This window comes from Notolabrus celidotus, chromosome 2 (assembly GCF_009762535.1).
Source record: "Notolabrus celidotus isolate fNotCel1 chromosome 2, fNotCel1.pri, whole genome shotgun sequence".
NCBI lineage: Eukaryota > Metazoa > Chordata > Actinopteri > Labriformes > Labridae > Notolabrus > Notolabrus celidotus.
Genome location: NC_048273.1, coordinates 4,099,967 through 4,114,898, shown reverse-complemented (window position 1 = coordinate 4,114,898; position 14,932 = coordinate 4,099,967). Strand labels below are relative to the sequence as shown.

Sequence of the window (14,932 nt, the reverse complement as noted above, 5' to 3'; positions counted from 1 at the left end):
CCAGTTACCTCAAGTTGAAGTCTGGTTTAAACTCCTACGTTTGATTATATCACAGTGATTCATTTATCAGACTTATCTAATGAAACTGTAGTTGTAATGAAGCTTTAGGTCCTCTCTTGAACATTACTTAACCTACTGATGCATTAATGTTAAAGCTTCTGTGAGGAATTTTCTGCTTGTGTCAATTTTGGCGCCCCCTTATGGACAAAGTGACAAAGCAGTGTATGTCTCTCTGCTGTTTTTGTCCTGTACATGTGAGTCATGTTTTCTGACAGATAAACCTCTTCCTGTCGCCTTTACCAGCCAAATGTTTCCCTCACTGTGAATCTTTGCTAACTGAATGAAGTCTCTTGTTCAGAGAGCTGTTGGATGTTAGGTCTGACACCAACCCCTCACAGCTGTTATAGGCATAGTAGGAATAGTCAATCTTGATGCAGATGGTGTTGTTGGCTTTGAAAGGTCAGTCGAAGAAATCACTTTTAATATCTGTCTGTTTCATAACCAGACAAAGCTCCTCTCTTTAATGTGTCTGGACAAGAGGCTGAGTCGTGACCAATGTAACAGTCTTGTTTGTGAGAGGAGCAGTCAGTAAGAACAGCAGGTAGTGACCATAGACTGTATGATAAATGGATGTAGCATCCGTGACGTCACCCATCTGTTTGTGAAGCCGATCGTCTGCGGGTGCCATATTGGAAATACTGAACCTAACCTAACTTCTGTTGAGCTAGTGTGAGGTAAAGAGGCGGGGCTTTGAGCCTCCTCACTAACAGCTACAGTGTCCCCGCCTGTCAATCAAGTCAGCTGTGCCCTTACTTCAATGAATCAAGCTTTATTTACATAGCAACTTTCATACAAATCTAATGCAATTCAAAGTGTTTTACAGCAGAAAGAAGCAGAAATAAAATAATGGCAAGACATATTAAAAAACAAAATTTTATTTTAAATAGAGACTAATGCACACCAACAATAAAGTGTGTAATTAAAATAAGTTAAAGCATCAAATTGATAAAGAACATAAATAGTTAAAAGAAATAAATTAAAAAAGGGTAAAGATATGAGTTAAAAATAGAATTAGGGCTAAAAATATCAATAAAACAGAGTAGATAAATAAATAAATAAATAAAATAAATAAATAAATAAAAATAAAATTAACAGTAAAAATTTAAAAAATAATAAAGCAACATTTAAACCAATATAATAGTTAAAGTAAGTAATAAAATTGTTAAACCCTACATGGAAGCCAGACTGAATAAATACGTTTTTAGTTTACGTTTAAAAGTTATTTGGGCAAATCTTGTAAGTTTAATATCTTCTAAACTGCTGAGTTATGAAAAAATTCACCCCCTGTAAGTGTGTGCCGATAGAGAAATGAGCTATACAGACTAAACTTAATTTTTTAACCAGGCTATAAACATGTTTATTTCTGCTTCAAAGATCGTCTTCTTTGAATGGGTGTGTATGTGGTTTCTGGTGTTTCTGCAGCCAGCCTCTAGTGGACACTCGAGGAACTGCAGTTTATAACACTTCCTCATTGGCTAAAAATCTTGCGGCAAATCTAAACTCTTCTTTATGAAGTTCATTTTCATGATTTAGTTTTGCAGAATAGATTCACTTTAGAGTTTATCTTGTTACCAAATTTAGACATGAAGTTACCCATGAAGAGATTTGGCTCCTGATAAGTTTGTAGTCTTGAAACTCATTCATAGTTAAACAGCTGCATCTGCATTCTGACTTGACCTTAAGAGCTGTGGTGTAACATGCGCTTCTAATAAACTGAATCATGATAAACTGAAAGAAGAAGCTTCCTCTCTTGTTGAGAGTCTGACGTTACAGCGTGCAGATGGCTTCACTCCTGCCTGGCACAGTCGAGTCGAACCAAGCTGCTTTCAGATTTGTCTTCCCTGCTGCTCAGAAATGGTTGAAGCTTATTAACGCACACTTTCTTCTCATATTGAAGCTGAGGGCTTAAAGACTGCTCAGCCTCCTTTTATAAAACATACAGATTAATTAGGTTGAGCACGATTCTGAACCCCTGCCTCCGTCTGTCTTCTTCTTCTTCAAGACCAGGAACCTAAAACCTGAACTTGTCAACAGCCGAGTGCTTCAGCGAAGCGTCCCAACCCTGCACTCAGTGTAGAGAAAGCTTGTATTATTAATTTGAGGAAGCCTGGCTCTGCTCCCCTGAGGAGGAGGGTTTATCATCTATAGCTCAGCAGTTCTCCGTCCGTCCTTATGGAGGATATTGAAATAAAACACAGAGCCGATTCATGCGGACGAGGAGCGTGTCCAAAGAGCAAAAAAAATCAAAGCCAAGATAACTCCAGTCTGGCCCCAAAGCCAACGGATCGGCTGAGCGTATCCCTGAATAATTCATGCTGTGGATCATGTATAAGTCATAAATGGGATTACAAATTTACAGCAGTTTTTCAGCGTGTTGTTCGCTAACAGGCTGAGTGGGACACAAGAGCACGAGCCTGCGAACAACCAACAACTAATCAGCCTCAGTTCAAAGGAACTTTCTCCTCTAACAGGACCGTCAGTGCATCATCTCTTCAGTGCTTCCATGTGTAGTCGGACTTTTCTCACTTTTAGTCACAAAAAGTAACAAAAATAAGCTGCATGCTGTTAATCCTGAACATTTAGGAGATCCTTTATTTTGTAATAAATTACAGAAGTGTTGCCGCAGTCGTCGCTAACAAAGCTTTTACTTTGTTGAATCAGACGTCGGCTACGCTTTGAAGCTAAAGTTGGTCTGAAGTCGACTTTAATCAGACTCCAGATGAATTATTGAGCATGATAGTCCATGCAGCACGAAGACGCGCGACTAACTTGGCAGTACATGAGCCCAAAGAAGATGGCTGTCTTTGTGTTACCTCTTTTATTGTGTGTTTGTGTGTTTGTGTGTTTGTGTGTGTGTGTTTGTGTTTACACCCACCTGAGAGAGCTGAGGGATGAATATGTCCCACGATGCACCAATAAAAGGAGAGAAAGAGAGACATTGCATCATTAGAATATTCTGTTATGGACTTTTATTTAGATTAAACATCCTGCGTCTGCATCATGAAGCCTTTGCATCCCAGTTTCTGCACAATTATTGATTCATTTCACATTTCAAGTGCAGGTTATGGCCCTGCCCACATTGTTTGATTTACAGGTAATCCCTGTAAAGTGCAGGGCAGAGACAGCAGAAGCAAGTTGCACATTGATTGCACTTCAGTTTACAACATGAAACACAATTAAAAAGACATCTGCTCTCTCTGCAAAATAGTCTTGATCAAGAGTCTTGATTTGTACTGTAAACCCCCGGTGCAGCAATAACCTTTTCGGGGTCCGTGGAGGAGGCGGGATGTAACCCCTGATACTTGAAATATTAAACTACCTTCCTGAGAAAGCTTTCATCACGGCGTCTCTGCACCACCGCTGGTCTTAAGTACATCTACACTGTTTACTTATTTATCCACGCATCAGTCCATGTGCTGCCTGAGCCTTTATGGAGCTCCTGTTTCCACACTCACCGCTTCATTGAGACAACAAACCTGCTTTACTTATTCATCCGCACATGCAGGAGAGGAGCACACCTTGAAAACGCCTGACCACCACACTGCAAAACCCCCCCATCACACACACACACACACACATGCAGACGTATTCTCCTTTTGAGCTGGTTTTAAAGCCAAGTCTGCTGTTTGAAATATTGATGAGTGGAGTTTCTGTTTGCCTCTCTGTGTGTCTGTCTCTGCATAGAAACTCTGTGTGTGAGGAGAACACAGAGGATGCTCTAATCAGCATGCGCAAACTAAAGACAGCTGTTATCTGTCGATTCTCTCTTTCTGCATTTATTTAAATTTCCTGTACGGTTCAGTTGGTCCACATGTTTTATTCTGAGCAGAGTGTTATCTCCAATGAGTGTTTAGTTTAACTGATGAAGGACTGCCTGTTATTTACAACAAAAACAGGTGCATGTAATCTGTACACCTGAGCCTGGGATTATGCATGTTAGGCTTTGACTCTTTTCTTTTCCTTTCAGCAGAAGAATCTGACACGATCAGAGATGACAACAATTTGTTATCTAATATTGAGAGCCTGTTTAAGAGAAGCTCACTGACTTGTAATGTTCTGGTGGGTGTTCAAGTTGTCTTCTGCTCACATGATCAGCACAACAGTGAAAGCTTCATTTCCCACCGAGGACTCAACATGAGAACTCCTGTTAAGTTTCTGCTTTAACACAAATATCATCAGATAAAGATCATTCTATAGCATTGTGTTTGCACTTGTCAGTTCTATAACTCGCTCTGTTTATCATTCTTCTTCTTTGTCTCTCTCCACCATCTCCTCCTCCATCTTATCTGTGAGCTCTGCAAATAAGCCTGAGAGCTGAAGCTTTACTGCATGCTGATCCCCTGCTGCCTTTAGAGGCAGAATATGTGCTCTGCACAGCCCGAGGCTGCACAGATTCAGCTCTGCTGTTCTGGAGACGCAACTGACCAAGTGAATGTGATGCAAAAACACTGATATGACTGTAAAGGACGACAGAAATCAACAATAAGACGATAGAGTCTCTCTGAAGTGTTGTTTAAACCATGGTTTTTTTAGTCCGTCAGTTTATTGTGTTGTAATATTTGCACATCTGTCTGTGTGTATCGTGTTTGCTCAGTGAAATATGTTCTCATTACATCTTTAATCTATGTTTGTGCTGGGCGCTGTTGGTCTAGTGGTCTAAGCACGCATCCCATATACAGAGGCTATAGTCCTGGTCGCAGCGGTCGCAGGTTCGATTCCTGACCTCTACCATTTGCTGTATGTCTTCCCCCTCTCTCTACTCCCCACATTTCCTGTCTCTCTCCAGCTGTCTTATCCACTGTAAACATAAATCATTTAAATCAATGAAATAATCTTTAATCAATGTTTTTTTAAAACATGTTTGTATTTTAAGTTACTAGCCTGGTAATAAGTTGGGATGATGCATAGTTAGTTTTGAGACATATTTATTTTGAATTTTGTTTAAGTTTCTTGAACATCCTTCATCCTATAATATACTGTATATCTCCTGCATTCCCAGCACTTTTGTACATAGGTAATTCTAACTATTCTGGGCTTCTGTATATACTTTATTATTTTTATTTTATGTTATTTTATTTTTTATTTTATTGTATTTTATTTTATTGTATTTTATTTTATTTTCATTTTATTTTGTTGTATTATATTTTATTTTATTTTATCTTTATTATATCTTTTATTTTATCTTTATTTTATTTTGTTGTATTTTATTTTATTTTATTTTTATTTTATTCTGTTGTATTTTATTTTATTTACTGTATTTTATTTTACTTTATTTTATTTTATCTTTATTTTATTTTGTTGTATTTTATTTTATTTTACTGTATTTTACTTTATTTTATTCTATTCTATTCCATTTTATTTATGTTATGTTATGTTATTTTATTTTACTTTGTTGTACTTTATTGTATTTTATTTTAATTTACCTTATTCTTTTTTAAAAATCTTTATTCTATTCTATTTCTATCTTATTTTATTCCTTCTTCTATTAATACTTTGACTACTTTCTACTCTATTCCTTGTTTGTGTAAACGTATTAAACCTGATTCTGCTTCAACATTAAAACTCTCATACACCTTTAACTCTGACCTCTGATTGTCTCTGTGGTCTTTCTGTTTTCATGCTCAGTCAGGACCAGGTGTTCATGGATCACTTTAAACAGAACACACACCTCTGTGTAGAAGCCTTAATGGAGCTCTTAAGTGGTATTAGCCACACTGAGGCTGCGGTCGATACTTGGCTGCAGTTCATGAGCACAATAACCCTGAATACTCACCCTCTGTAACACCTCTGATTGGATGTTATTTCTATACAACACAGGTTCAGACAGTCGGCAGTACAATGTGTTTCACGATGTGCAGCAGGCGGTGAGTCAGAAAACGTGATGATAAACACAAGAGCAGCTCACAACACCTCAGTGTGCAGCGCCTGACACCAAATCAATGAGCGCTGTGTTATCTAGAAATCTGTACGTGCTGCTCGCCTGCCTCTGACCTTGCAGTTTTATTCAGGTGCTCTCTCTCTCTCTCTCTCTCTCTGTCTCTCTGTCTCTCTGTCTCTCTGTCTCTCTCTCTCTCTGTCTCTCTCTCTCTCTCACTCTCTCTCTCTGTCTCTCTGTGTGTTTGCCTAATTAATCAGTTGGTATGTAAGCACGAGTGATTGTCCCTGTGTTCTCTCTTTGTTAGTGTGAGGAGGAAGGAGTGTTTTGTTTGTCCTGAGCTGCAACCAACAGGCAAACATGTCCCCAGTTTCCATGGTAAAAGGATGCAACACCTCTCTTTGCTGTTCTCTCACTGACCCTGACCTCTGACCTCTGGGTGTGTGAGCCTCCACTCTGTACCTCCGGTCACACACACACCGAGGACATGCACTCAGCAGTTCATGTTTTATTTATGCAGCACGATTGGATTTGACAGTGGTTCCAGAAATGTTACAGCCTTATTCCAAAATTGATTCAATTATTTTTTTTCCCTCAGCATTCTCCACACAATACCCCATAATGACAAAGTGAAAAATGTTTTGCAGACATTTTTGCAAATGAATTAAAAATAAAACACTCAAAAATTGCATGTGCATAAGTATTCAGACCCAAACTCAAAATTGAGCTCAGGTGCATCCTGTTTCCTCTGACCATCCTTGAAATGTTTCTACAACTTGATTGGAGTCCACCTGTGGTGAATTCAATTGACTGGACGTGATTTGGAAAGTCACACACCTGTCTATATAAGATCCCACAGTTGACAGTGCATGTCATGAAGCCATGAAGTCAAAGGAATTCACTGTAGACCTCCGAGACAGGATTGTATCAAGGCACAGAAAAAAATCAGCTGCATTGAAGGTCCCAAAGAGCTCAGTGGTGTCCATGATATGTAAATGGAAGAAGTTTGGAACCACCAGGACTCTCCCTAGAGCTGGCCGCCTAGACAAAATGAGCGATCGGGGGGAGAAGGGCCTTGGTCAGGGAGGTGACCAAGAACCCAACGGTCACTCTGACAGAGCTCCAGCGTTCCTCTGTGGAGATGGGAGAACCTTCCAGAAGGACAACCATCTCTGCAGCACTCCACAGATCAGACCTTTATGGTAGAGTCTCTGAATGTCCTTGAGTGGCCCCGCCAGAGCCCAGACATAAAGGTGACATATCACGCTTTTTTCATCAATATATATTGGTCTAAGAGGTCCCAAAAATGTCTTTAAAGTTTATGCTCAAAAAAACACTTTGAAATCAGATTTTGGTCTGCCTGAAGAACCCTCTTCTTCAGTCCTCAGAACAGTCTGTTTTCTCTCTGACCACGCCCCCTCAGGAAGTGGGTGTGGCCTCGGCTCTCCAGCACGTTGATCTAATGTTTACATGTTGGCTGAATATACACGGCTGCTCACAGACCCGCGTTACTTCAACCCTCTGAATCTGATCCAGAATCTGATCCTGACAGAGAGGCGCCTGCAGCAGGACCTTTCTGAACCATTGGTCACAGATTCTGTGTTTCTTGTTGTTTTATTTGTCAGTATGTCGACGTGTGTCTTGGTGCACAGCTACAAACATGTAGCTATGTGGCTATGCTAACTAGCGCTAGCACTTTTCCATGAAAAATATAAATCATCGCCTAGATCTTCAAATCTGCAGACGTGGGGAGTCAAACCGACCTCTGCCAGAAAGGCAGCAGGACCTTTCTTAACGATTGGTCACAGATTTTGTGTTCCTTGTTGTTTTATTTATCAGTATGTCGACGTGTGTCTTGGTACACAGCTACAGCTTAAGCTACGACATGTAGCTATGTAGCTATGCTAACTAGAGCTAGCACTTTTCCATGACAAATAAAAATCCACTAGATCTTCAAATCTGCAGATGTGGGGAGTCAAACCGACCTTTGTGTTTATTAAGACAGCCTACAACTAGCATGCCTCCCTCCTAAGCTCCTTGTTAGCACACACGTGTGCATGGAATGAAAAACGAAGGAGGGGTTGAGTTGTATTTTATACAGTCTATGGGCTGAACAAGCTCCGAGCTCTGACTTCCTGTTACAGACCGGATGTTGTTGTGACGTATGAAAAACACTGAAAACTGAAACGGCTGGTTTCAGCACACATTTACATAAAGGTGGAGAAATCAGAACAGGGGCAGAATGGATTCTTTGACTTTTCAGGCGGTTTGTAGACAGGGACACATATTTCAGGTAGAGAACCATTAAAAAGTCAATTTTGCATGATATGTCACCTTTAAGCCAGATTGAACATCTCTGGAGGCCTGAAAATAGCTGTGCACTGATGCTTCCCATCCAACCTCACTGAATTTGAGAGGATGTGCAAAGAAGAAGGGGAGAAACTCATCAAATCCAGGTGTGCTAAGCTTGTAGCATCAAACCTGAGAAGACTGGAGGCTGTAATCACTGCCAAAGGTGCTTCAACAAAGTATTTAGTAAAGGGTCTGAATACTTTATGTACATGTGATATTTGAGTGTTTGATTTTTAATAAATTTGCAAACATTTCTACAAAACATTTTTCACTTTGTCATTTTGGAGTATTGTGTGTAGATTGTTGAGGGAAAAAGAATTGAATCAATTTTGGATTAAGGCTGTAACATAACAAAATGTAGACAAAGTGAAGGGGTCTGAATACTTTCTGTACCCACTGTATTTATTTGTTTAATGAAGAAGAATTTCAACTGTTATATTTGTCAAGAATGGCAACATCAACATGCAGCATGTATAGATCTGAAAAACAAAAATATTTTCCTCTAGATTCACTATTTTCCTTTTTTAAAATGTATTTTTCTTTGTTGCTATACTTTCAGTTATTTTCTTAAGGTGCAAAGACTGTAGGGCCGTCTTATTTGAGTTTGGAGAACTCAGAAACAAGAAGCTTTTATCTCAAGACAATTAAAGGAACACTAGTAATCAAGTTGACCTTTGACCTCACATTCAGGTCAGCCTCTGTGCGGCTCAGTCCTTCATTAGTACTCTGAACAGCGCCCAGGTCTTGTTGAACAGACTTCACCTTTAAATGTCAGAGAGTTTGTTGAATCTTGTTCAGTTCTAGGACTGAACTTTTCTCTCTGTCGCCCTTCTCTGTATCGTTTCACTCAATAGTCCAACGGCTCTCATCAGAGACTCAGGCTAAGGTTTCAGTTTTCACCATGACTCTGCAGTCTCTCCGACCCGCTGAGTGCCTCTTTGTTGTGATCTCTTCTCACACACATTTTTCTGTTTTGAATCCACGCCACTTCGACGCTCTCTTAATCCTGATACTTGGCAGGAATCACTCAGACACAGAGCGGCTCCACAGAGCTCCAAAAGTTAGCATTTGATTCTTCCTCCTCCCTCCATATTTGCACAATTACATCAAACAGGGCGTGTTCTAGTTAACGCTGAAAATGTCAGAAGACCTGCCCTAGAAAGTATCGCTCTGAGTGTGAGGTCAGTACAGGACGGCTCAGAAGACAAAGTGGAGGACAAAAAGTTTCCACTGCAGGCAAACTTCCACTCCTCCGCCTGAACCGCAGAATTATCAGGTCCACCAAGAAATCACCAGCGCTGGCAGGATAAAGGCCGCCATTGTCATTTCAACGGGAGCCAGATTCCCTCAATTATAGATGATTTAGCTCCCCTCTCTCCCTCCTCCCTCCTCCCCCCCTCCTCTCTCTATTCTCCTGATCCCTCATTCTTCTTTCTTCCCGTCCCAGCCATTACCGTCCCTCCAAACACCTTCAGCGCCGGCGTCTCTTTCTGCTTCCTCTCTCCATTTGTCATGCATGAAATCTTTTAATGGAGTTAACCAAAGGGAGAATAATGGAGCAGCCAGATGGGGATCCATCTAATCCCTTATGACTCGGTATATGTTTAAAATAGAAACAAAGGGACAGAGTTCATGAGGATATTACTGCTCCTCTGTGTCTCTGGGGCTTTAAAGACCATCGTGTCTCTTGTAGATCACAGGTCCATTCTGATCCTGAGGCCGTGTTGGAACAGTCACTGACACACTGAGCTCTTCAGATTTCAGTTATAGAGAAGTATTAAAAAAGACAAGTGGGTTTGCAAAGACTTAAACTTGTGACCCCTGATTCCCGAACCACCCTACAGAATCCATGTCCCTCGTGAAAGGTGTTCAGTCTCTCCCTCTCTCTCCTCCATCTGCCTTTCACTTACTTTAACTCTTCCTGTCCCATTAAAGTCACTAACCATAGACACCCAACATGCAGGCCTGCTCATCGTACCTTTAGTCTCTAAAAGTAGTATGGGAGGTTGAGCTTTCAGCTATCAGGCCCCCTCTCCTTTGGAATCATCCACCAGTCAGGGTCCGGGAGGCAGACCCCCTCTCTACTGTTAAGAGTAGGCTTCAAACTTTCCTTTTTGATAAAGCTTATAATTAAAGCTGGATCAGGCTTGGACCAGGTCTTAGTTATGCTGCTATAGGCTTAGACTGACACACTGGGATCCTGTCTTTCCCTCTCTCTCCTCTCTCTGCCTGTCTCTTACTTTAACTCTTCCTGTCCCATTAAAGTCACTAACCATAGACCTTTCTGGAGTCCCTGAGCTCCCTTGTCTCGTAGGTTCCTCTGGATCTCTGCTGCTGTGGACGTGTCAGACTCCAGCTGCTACAACTACTACTATCTGTCTCACTACTATCATCTCTCTCTCTTCATCTCCCTCTATCCCTCTCTCCAACACGGTCTCAGCAGATATGTGTGTCTAACATGAGTCTGGTCCTGCTGGAGGTTTCTGCCTGTTAAAGGAAGTTTGTCCTTGCCACTGTAACTTGCTAAATGCTGCAAAGTGCTCTGCTCATGGTGGATTAAGATGAGATCAGACTGAGTCCTGTCTGGAAGATGGGACTGGATCTGATCCTGTCTTGATGTTGGGTCTTTGTTAATAATAGAACAGAGAGTACGGTCTAGACCTGCTCTGTTTGGAAAGAGTCTTCAGATAACATTTGTTTGATTGATTGATATCTGGTGAGTCCTTGACATCTACAGAGAGCGATACAAAGGAACACTTCAACAGTTCGACTGTATTTTTCTTTCCACTTGCTCTGATCAGCAGTCCTTGAAACATTGAGAAAGCATACAACAACAGTCAGAGAGAAGAGCAGTGCTTTACCTCTGGAGCAGCGATGTTGAGTGCAGGGTTAGCCAGTTCAAACCTCTCCTGAGATTTCTCTCTGGCCAGGCGAGCCGCCTCCTTCACCTCCTTAAACTGCTCCGAAAACTGCAGGAAGAGAGAGAGAGGAGAAGTCAACCTCTCTCTAAGCCTAATCTACATTACACCTTTGTTTTCAGAGCTTCTTTTTCAGTCTTCACAGATGATTTCTTGGACAGGTGTCTGAATGTCTGCTTCAAATTGAATTACCACATGCATACTGGAGATGTTTGGTGTTTCTGTGTACATATAAAACAGCAGACGCAGACAGACCCTGAATGAAGGATGTGTTGATAATAACTGAAAACAGAGCCTTGATCATCACATCACAGTCCTTTATCTATCACACTCCCTCTTTCCTTCACCCTCTCTGTGAACTAACTCACAAATGATACACACTTTGAAGCATTTAGTTTGAATGTTGCTGAAATGTGTGTGTGTGTGTGAGTTTGTGTGTGTGTGTGTGTGTGTGAGAGTGTGTTAGTCACCTGCTGTAGCTGCTGCTCTGTGGAGAAGCCCAGGCCGTACACGGTGTTGGCTCGGCTGTCCGCCCACTGCCCGAACTTCTGGGAGGTTTTGGTGAACGTCATGTTGGGGGTGATGGTGCTGTTGATGATCGCCTGACATCACAGAGGATAAAAGAAGGAAGAAATAAACACACTTAATTTACACTTGATTTATCCGAGCAGGAAAATTGGTACCTCTGTGTATAACACGGCAGCAGTTTGAAGATATAGTTTTAATACCTGGCTGTGTGGAATACTTGATTCTGATTACGCAATGAAGAACACACAGTAGCTAGGGATGCTGATCACAGACTCTGGCGGACTAACTGTAACTATATCAATGCACACATCCGTGTTTAAGGACTACGGTGGCTGGGAAGTGCAGTGCAAATTTAGAAAGGATGAAACACTTTTGCAAAGTTGGAGACAAATTTACATTTTGGAAAACATTCTTACATTTTATAAAACAAAATGACATGAAACACTTTTACAAAGGACAAAACAAATGTACAAAATCAGAAACACTTTTACAATCGATGAGACATTTTTACAAACAGCAGATCCTACAGGAAAAGGAACGTACCAATGATTTTCAAAATAAAAGACATATGTAATATGTAAATGTGCAACAGCCAGGGAATGAATATATATTTGACATTAACATCCCTGTTTCCACTTTAATATTTTGATTCAGACTGATAAGTCAACACTTCAAAATGTGTTCCTGGCAATCACAGCTATATCTGATTCGGAATTTCAAAATAAATGTATATGCTGAATTTCCAATGGTTTTTATTTTGAAATACCAAATCAGATATAGCTGTGATTGACAGGAACATATTTTGAGGTGTTGACTTATCAGTCTAAATGAAACTATTTAATTGGAAACAGGGTTGTTATGTCAATTATATATTAATTCCCTGGCTCTTGCACGATTTCATATTACAGACGTCTTTTATTTTGAAAATCGTTGGCACATTCCTTTTCTGTCAGAATCTGTCGTTTTTAAATTTGTTTCAGGACTGGTAAAAATGCTCTGTCTCTTTATAAGTGTTTCTGATTTTGTAAATGTGTTTTGTTCTTAGTAAAAGTGTTTTAATGTCATTTTGTTTTATAAAATGTAAAAAAAATTCCATCTCCAACTTTGTAAAAGTTTTTCCTCTTTTGTAAATTTGTATTGCACCTCCCAGCTATCGTAAAAGACTGAAACATGGACGAGCAAGTTTCACAGACACTGACACTGATGAGACGAAATAAACTCGATCAAGTGTGATGCAGAGTTTTGCAAACCTCTACACCTCCTTTACTTCACCACCAGTGGAAATATTCAGTTTAATGTGACAATAACAGCTAGGTTAGCTTATTTATGGTGCCTAATTTCTATCCAAACCAAATGTGATTCAATGTTTTCAGCGCTCAACGTCTGCAACGCTCTCAGGTGAAAACAGTTGGAACACTTCTGCGCTCATCAATGTCACCTCCTGATCACCGACCAATCAGACTCAAGAAGGGGCGGGACTTCTGATACCAACTTTGTCAACAAAAATGGCTGTAGCTTTTTTAAACAGAAGAAATATGATAATTTTGAATCAGTAAAATCATGCTCAAATTGATAAACGGTGTAAAATGACTGATTTATTAAGTTAGTAGCCGTACAGTAAGGGAGATCAGAGGAATCCCTTCAGGGTGAAACAAGATGGAGCTCCACACCATTATAACAACCTGCTCACTCTACATCATCCTTTAGTCTTCACATTGTGGAGCCTTTATGAAGGTTTACTGGAGCATGCAAACAAAGACAAACTATCCAGTAACCACGCCACGGACAGAGCTAAGTGAAAAGGCTTGTTGTGCTGTGCAGTGATACGCTCACTCCCTCTCTCTTGTGAACGTCTGATTAGGCGGATTTGTTGCCAAACGTGGAGTTCTTTGGTCTCTTCTCCAAAAAGCTTCAAGTCTCAGGGCGACAAATTGGCTCGATTGGCTGATAACTACAAAGTGCTGCATTCTCTCTGAGTTTGGTGCTAACAAGATCTGCTGTTAGTGTTTGCAGTCCCAAGTGACTTACTGTTGTTTTGGATGCTGCATTGCCTATGAGTGTGTGTGTGTGTGTGAGTGTGTGTGTGTGTGTGTTATTAATATTCTGCAGACAATTTATAAAACTTTGACTAATGCATCCTCTACCCCCTGACAGCCTCAACCAAACAGAGAACAGATTTGTTTCCTCTTTATCTGAAGAACAGGGAGCTGAATAAATGTTAGTCAGGGGATATGATGTATGCACAAATAAAGAGCCTCTTCCCCAAAGTAATACTTTCACTATAAGAGGAAAATGTTATACAATCACTGCTGAGTGCAACGAGGTACATTTGAGGGATACAGTAGTTTAAACTGGGCCGGCTTCTAAATAGACCACTTTAGAATCACTCAATAGTGTAAGATACTTTATGAAATATGAAGCTCATACAAGGATTTATTTGTCACCTCTTAAAAACTGTGCGGGGTGCTGGTGGCCTAGCGGTCTAAGCGCCCCACATATAGAGGCTATAGTCCTCGTCGCAGGGGTTGCCGGTTCGATTCCCGGCTGGTCGACCATTTCCTGCATGTCTTCCCCCGCTCTTTGCTCCCCACATTTCCTGTCTCTCTTCACTATCCTATCAAATAAAAAAAATTAATAAAAAAAGGCAAAAAGCCCAAAAAATATAACTTTAAAAACTGTGCAAATAAACTGCCTGTCCAAAAAAAAGTCACACACTAATATTTCATTGGACCGCCTTTAGCTTTGAGTACGGCACGCATTCGCTGTGGCATCGTTTCAATAAGCTTCTGCAATGTCACAACATTTATTTACGTCCAGAGTTGTTTTAATTTTCCACCAAGATCTTGTATTGATGATGGGACAAAGTCTTCTTCAGCACATCCCAAAGATTCTCAATGGGGCTGAGGTCTGGACTCTGTGGTGGTCAATCCATATGTAGAAATGATGTCTCATGCTCCCTGATCCACTCATTTACAATGTGAGCCCAATGAATCCTGGCATTGTAATCTTGGAATATGCCGGTGCCATCAGGGAAGAAAAACTCCACTGATGGAAAGACCTGGTCCTTCAGTATTCAGGTAGTCAGCTGAGCTCTTTCTTTGGGTGCATAACGTTGCTGAACCTAGGTAGGCCCTAGGCATGATGGGTGCATCACTTCATCCACCTCTCTTCCTACCTTGATGCACCAATCACTCTGGAA

General features: G+C 40.7%; 1 protein-coding gene across 1 annotated transcript in view; it reads right to left on the bottom strand.

The window, feature by feature from the left end:
• The window catches only part of homer3b (homer scaffold protein 3b), a 70,490-nt gene that overhangs the window by 32,024 nt on the left and 23,534 nt on the right, over positions 1 to 14,932 (bottom strand). Inside the window, exons 3-5 of the mRNA XM_034676934.1 lie at positions 11,676 to 11,807; positions 11,149 to 11,256; positions 2,936 to 2,944 (exon numbers count right to left, since the gene is read on the bottom strand). Of these exons, the coding sequence (XP_034532825.1) occupies positions 2,936 to 2,944; positions 11,149 to 11,256; positions 11,676 to 11,807 (249 nt within the window). The remainder of the gene's footprint in view (positions 1 to 2,935; positions 2,945 to 11,148; positions 11,257 to 11,675; positions 11,808 to 14,932) is intronic.